At 43.4% G+C, this 7039-nt stretch overlaps 1 protein-coding gene across 1 annotated transcript in view; it reads right to left on the bottom strand.

Moving 5' to 3' along the window:
* The window catches only part of LOC306750160 (forkhead box protein O1-A-like), a gene marked incomplete at its 3' end in the record, with an annotated part of 13109 nt that extends 6306 nt beyond the window's left edge, over positions 1-6803 (bottom strand). The window contains exon 1 of the mRNA XM_079233556.1: positions 6222-6803. Coding sequence (XP_079089682.1) covers positions 6222-6797 — 576 coding nt within the window. The 5' untranslated portion in view covers positions 6798-6803. The remainder of the gene's footprint in view (positions 1-6221) is intronic.
* Positions 6804-7039: the final 236 nt, after the last annotated feature.

Below are 7039 nucleotides of genomic sequence, written 5' to 3'. Positions count from 1 at the left end.
CACGTGAAACAATTGCCCATAAATCAACATCACATTAACAGTGAAATAAGGAAGTATGCTGATCTCTTTGACTACAAAGGGTTCAGCAGTGGTACACTTCATGACCGGTTTGTTGGCCGTCCACGCGTTGGCTGAGTCCCCTGAGACTTCCAACTAGTTGATTGTGTAGCTCATAATGTCAATGCACAGATTGACTTCCTATTAGTGATATGTGGGTGATATATCTGAACTCAGTATCCCAATATAATGTGATGGATGAAGGTGATTGATATCACATTATGGGACAAATTAAGATGATGTTCAGTGTGTTCTACTGATGAACATTACACCCATTCACATAAAAACCTAAATATTTCAAATGTTAATTAATATTCTAAATTGGTCAAACTGCAAAATTATGAAACAATTTGTTGATACTGATACAATTCTGATAAAAGATAGTACTGCAGACATATGACTTATTCCTGTCAAATGAAAATGCAAGACAGGCACATGAGGTATTTTATTTAGCAGCAGCTATGTCTCCAGCTGCTAAATAAAAAAGGGAAAAAACCTCTTATTCATTAAAAAAAAGGTGAATAACTAATCTGGTGAGACAAGAGTTGACACTGCCTGACCTCAAATGAGCGGTTAACACACTGCTTCTTGATCTTACACTGTATGATGGCGCTGGGTGCAAAAATACAATTGCAGATGACAATTAATCAATGCTGTTATCTTTAATAACTGCTGTTATATCACTACCTCCCGAAAGCAGTCAGGTGGTGTAAATAAGAGAATAGGAGAGCAAAGCTGGCAGAGATTGCAGTAAAATGGCAAGCCACATCCTGACAGAGTCTTCCTGTGTACCCCTCCCCCTTTCTCCTCTGACCCAGGAAGTTAAAAAATGAGCATGCGGGACCGAGTTTGTCTGTCACAGGGCAGTGAAAAGGCATGCGCTGCTGCAGAAGGAGAGCCCTCCAGCTCAGTGTGGAGACCAAGTCGCCTCTTCATGGCTCCCGGCACAATGCAGGCTACTTCATTAACACTGAGCATCAAACTGAGTGACCTACTTCTGCAATGGCTTCCAAGTGAGACTATGAAAAGGAATGGGGAGCTTTGTGTTACAAGCTCAGCTTTAGATAAACAAGAAGGGGGAAAATGAGAATAAAACACCTAAACATCCTCACGTGATGCTCGATTGATTAAAAAACACTCAGTCATACTAAATATTCAGACAAAGCTTATTAAAAACTTGATCTCTAATCTTTCTCAGGCTAATCTTGAGAGTGACCCACATTCTTTGCACACTTTACAGTGTAAAAAGGCCAACCGTTATTTTTACAGGATTTTTACTAATCTCAGTTACCTCTGATCCTGTTTTTCTTTCTTCACACTATATTTCTTCGCCTCCCTCAGCACCCATGTCCTTTATATTTTGCATAATGGACTTGAGGCCACGCTCTCTCTGTGGACATGATACAGAGGGGGAATATAACCCTGCGCAGGACTGGAAGACAATGCAGAGATCCAAATGCCACAGATTCCACAGGCTCAAACACGTGTGGACAGCAGACTGTACACAGGCCTCAGCCCACAGCCAGCGAGTCAGCTGACTGCTCCCCTCCTTCCCTCAAGCCATGGTCGCTTCTCTTTGAAAGCCCCTGCCCCAAGCCTCCCTTTCTTCATGGGGTTACATGAAGCTTTCAGTGGGCCTCTTAAGTTAAGGACAGTCCTCCCTTTTTAACCTTGTGATCCCAAGACAAATAGCTGGCAGCTATTCTGTCCCCCCCCCTATTAGCCGCCTCTTTTCAGACCTGTGTCCAAACATAGCTCATAAACCAACCATTAAACACCTGATTGATTTAAAAATGTACCCTTTACTCAACATAACTGGAAACTCTAGAAATGTCCTTTCTTGGATGTTATAAACCACTGTGAATAATCTACAGTGGTGCTTTGAGCTAGAGGCTAGCATGACGACGCAATTCTAAGTCTGGAAACCGTGTTAAATATCTTAAATTAGTGCATGAGCGTACTAACATTTGCTACAGTAATTAGAAACTAAACACAAAGTAAAGCTGAGGATGTCATTGGTTTTCAAGTATTTGGTCATAAATCAGTGTTCATAAATCAAATGTTGGACAAACTGACATTTTGACCTCCTAATAGACACTTGATGAAAAGTACAATTCACACTGAGGGGAACACGAATGTGTGGCACAAATTTCATGGCAGTCCATCCAATGGTTGTCGAGTAATTTCACTTAAAACCACAAATGCCGATAGTGGAGCAGAAAATTCAGTCTGGATCGACAACATTTCCGTCTCTAGAGCCACACGACTAATGCCATTTGACCTGGGTTATCTAAATAAAAAATGCTGGTTGTCTTTGTTAATATACAGTTAATACATTTCATCAATTGGTCATCAAATTACATGAGACACTTCAGTCACATGGTGGGGAAAAATTAAGCTTGAGCGTAATTTCAGCAGGAAGACTATAAATGTGCATACTTAGGCCTGAAGTTTATTTCATATTCATCCTGTCATTCACTCCTATCACGCATGTTAACTCAGAATTCCTTTGCTGTCATTGGTTGGGACTGTCAATCAATCATGATCAGCTGGTCTCATCTATCCAAATACGATTGTCTCTCTACCTTTAGCACGTTCAAGCTCCACCCGGCATCTTTACAAATTCATCAGCTCATATATATTTGTTTAGAATAAGCAAACTACTATGGTCTCCAATCTTCGTCTACTATCTCTAACTTGCAGGGCCTTTATCAGCTGTGATTTTAGCTCTGTGATGTTGTTCAAATGGAGGCAAAGTGAGCTTTTCTACTTGGCTCATCCTGAATACATACAATACATACAATCAACATGCTACTGATTGTAGTGGAGGGGCCCTTTTGACATCCGTGTTGTATCATATAGTAAGAAAAAACAACTTCATAGGGATTGCACACATTACTGTAAGCTGCCACCAAAAGCTGTATATTAATACATAAAGCACTGGTCCATAGATTATATATACTGTCATATATCTGTGTAGCACCACAAACCAATGGCTTTTACACACTTTATAACCTTTAAAAAGTTAATGTAACTGTTGGTAAAATACTTTCTTGCAATTTAATGAACACCTCACAACCTCCGCGTCAGTTGAACTCAGGAGTGTGACTTCCTGTTCCAGTATTCAAGGTCACAGTTCACTGAGAAAAACAGTGGCACGACCAGTAAGATGGTAAAGTACCTTACATGCTGCACACTGCCACTCATGGACCCACCAATATCCCAGGGGAACCACGTCTACCAGTTGGCAGGGGCCCTCTCTTGTGGTAAAGGCATTACGATCACCACAACATTTTTAGAGGGAAAACAAAAAAGAATCTCCATGACATGAGGGAGACAGGAAGCTCTCGCTGCAGCAGCAGCAGCGTCGCCCTCGCCCTGCCCTCCACCCACCTTCAGTTTTCTAGGTGGAGCTGTATAATCACTGAGGTTCAAACACAACACCCTCCACCCACCATGAGGTCTCTAGCTTATCTCTATCTGTCATTACAATCACGGAACCTCACGCATGTGGATCCTAAAGTCAATACACGGGCCAGGATGTGGCACAAAACATAACAACAAGCACGCTGAATGTTTCTTTAAGCCTGTGGCAGTTGAAACGTTGAAATGGAATAAAATGACTAATGAGAATTAGACGCACAAACATGATCCATGTACCTCCTATTAGTTCCTCCTCTTTTTCCAGCCCTGACCCTCATGTTTTGCAAGGCGGGGATGTTAACACATGGCACTGTTTTCCATCCAGTCCGCAGGAAATGCATCATAGTTCATTGTGAGGGGACCGTCGTGTTTTTTTAACAGGAAAGTGTAAAAATAACTATAAACCGGTGGTTCCAAGGCCCAGCCAAGCATGCCAACATTTAGGAATGCAGAGGTTGAAGTGGTGATGTGTTGGTTTAATATCAAAGATAAACAGGCTGGTGCTATTGTTTTTGAGGCATTCGCTGCTTCTATGAATGGCACACAATGAAAAAAGGGGCCGCAGTAAAAATGATTGGTGATGGTGGACTGTTTAATGTTATGCACCACCCGCCATGACAAATTCCTTGTATGTGAAAACATACGTGACAATAAATGGTTCTGATTGTAGGTATTGGGAGTTTATAGACATTTGTCATAAACTGTGGATTCTAAAATCAATAATTAAAAGAAAAAGTAAGAAAGAACATGCCATCGTTTCCAGATATTGGTGCTGAAAGGACAGTTGGCCTATGCAAACTCTCTGAGCTCCTTCAGCAGAAGGCCTGACAGAGGGCAGAGAAGGAAGTATACGGATAAAGAGCAGCAATCCCTTTCTCCAAGCTGCAGCATCCGCTGAGGAAACTCTAGAAGACAGGGACACAAAGATATGAGCACACAGCTCAGGAATGGAGGATGTTTGACGTTGTTCCCAGCATTCCCTTCTCCCAAGCCCCTTCCCCTCCGACACACTCCCCAACACTGATTGAGCTGTTTGTGTCGCCTCCTGTTATTGTTGGGGAGCTCCGAACACTTTACTCCACGCTGCTTCTGGGCAAAAACCTGACTGCATTCCCACCAGCCAGTGCATCCACAGTCTATGGAACAAAGTGTCAGTGAAGAACTGCAGAAAGACTCAGAAAAGGAGGTTTAGCAGAGCCATAAAGTCATGATAGAAGCTGAGATTAAGCCTTTCACAAGGGGGTGTTAGACAATGGAACCGGTCTTCACAAAGGCATTTCTTGACGTAACTTTAAAAGTATGTCTCATGAGGATACAGGAGTTACAAGAAGAGCTGCAAAGATTAAATAGGAATTTGACTCAAATTGTGTGAGTGTGTGCAGGTTTTACTTAGCGTCTACTTTACTTTCTCTGTCTGCTTCTCTCCCCCCCACCACCAATTTCTATCCTTCATGGTTGAGTAACTTCCTCACTCGGTGAGACAATATTAAGACCTGGATTAGCATGTTTGTACAGGCATTAGGCTACTGCTTTCCCCTTGTGCTAAATATTTCCAATACATTTCCAAGCCTGAAAGCACAGCTTTGTAAACTCCCAGGACTGTACCAGTTTTTCCATGGACATGGAAATGCTGCACAGACCATGAGTCAGTATGTTTTGTGGGAATACTGGATAGATTGTTGCCCCCAAAGGTTTTTTCTCTGGAATAGCAAAATGTATAATCTGAAATCTGTGTTGATCCGCATTGACCTTGCGCATTATTCTCATCAGTCAAACTAGATTTCAACCGTTGCTCAGTGAAGCCAGTATCTGGTCTCAAACGTCTTATTGACAGGTGTATAATAAAACCTACGATTGCTCATTTTCTGAGGTCCCCAGTATCCTCCATACTAAACATGTCCAATGTTTTTGCAGTGTTGGACTCCAGGATTGTACAGAGAGAAATGTCCCCAAACCGGGGCTTTTACAGTCAGACTCGCTGGCTGGTCCTCTGCTGCTCTGGAGCTGTGTGTGTCCTCACTGACACAGCAGAGAGGCGTGTGCTACCACTGACAGAGGAAACCACTCCAAAACTTCAAAGGTTACTGACGTACCAAAGTTCAGCAGCCAAATTCAAGAGTAACTATTCAGCATGTTTAAACCATGTTCATGGATTACATAACTTTTTTAAACAAAGAAGATTTTACTTTGGAGATGGGAGAGAAAGTACTGTTTTCCTATTACTAATCTTTTCTGATGAATGAACATCAGCGCCACTGAATGTGCACTCAATATTGGCCTGTTGGTGTCCTCTTTCTCTCTGTGGGTTCAATCGCTCAGTCATGTCGACCTGACTGAGCACAGCGATGTCACACAAGGTATATTTGGCTGACGGTAGCAGATAAAATAGTTGTTTGGAAAGTCGGTAAAACACAAAGGAAATATAACAAATGGAGTTCAGCCATTATTTATTTTAATGATTGTGATTTTCCTATTGTGACATATTGAATTGTCTTGAAAAAACGCCTCCTCCCTATATGTCCTATAACACAACAGTATGCCGCAAAATAGGACGAAACCTGCTGTGTTGAGAATTGCAGTGAGTTTAAGAGACTTTATGTTCAACTAAAGACTGGAAAAAAGCACAGGGAAAGTAAAACAGCTTCTACAGAACTTCGCTTTCTTGTCTCACTAATAAAAAAAACCCATCCCAAGTTCATCCCATTTCAACTTGATGCTTACACGTGCACGCAGACACTCACCTTCCAGCCCGCGGAGCTGTTACTGTCTCCTTTATCCTTGAAGTAAGGCACATTCTTCACCATCCAGTCGTAAATCTGAGACAGTGTCAGTCTCTTCTCGGGGGAGCTGTCTATCGCTTTGGTGATCAGGTCCGCGTACGACATGTTGCCCCAGGCGTTGCGACGGGACGAGCTGCTCTTCCTCTGGCCGGAGCTGCCCAGGGGTGCGACACCCGGAGGAGGCACCTGTTGCTGCGGGCTGGGGAGCTGCTGCTGAAGAGGGGGAGGATGGTGGTGGTGTTGGTGGTGATGTGGATGCACACCGTTTCCCTCCCGACACTGAAAATCATTGCAGGGCACAGGCGGTTTCTGCTCTGCATACTCTTCATAGTCCTCCTCTAACAAGCCGAGGTTTCTGATGAACTCGGGGTTTCCTCCCGGCTCCTGCTGCACCGACGGAGCCGGGGACGACGCGTTGGAGCTGGCCGGGTCGCTGAGCTCCGGCCGGGGCAGCGGCCAGGTGCAGGACCGCGGGCGGGAGAGGGGCTCAAATTCCGGGTCTATTTCGACCGGCTGTGGTGGCGGTACCTCAGCCATGTCTGAGTCGCTCTCACTTTCACACAGACACTCGCATGCAAAAAATAAATAATTAATGGGAAATCAACAGGTAGAAATGAAATAAAAATGTTGCGTTCTTACAGCAGATACCAGCTCTAATGTAGTAAATATAAAGAGAGGTTTGTAATGTAACTGTTTGGTTCAAGGTCCTCGCTGAAGTTCACACCATCCTGCACCGACTAGTCACAACTCTCAAGTCTGCCGCTCTGTCAATAATGACA

This window comes from Taurulus bubalis (genome assembly GCF_910589615.1).
Source record: "Taurulus bubalis genome assembly, chromosome: 2".
In the NCBI taxonomy this organism is placed as follows: domain Eukaryota; kingdom Metazoa; phylum Chordata; class Actinopteri; order Perciformes; family Cottidae; genus Taurulus; species Taurulus bubalis.
The sequence above is the reverse complement of the archived record's forward strand: the minus strand, read 5'-3'. Positions and strand labels throughout refer to the sequence as shown.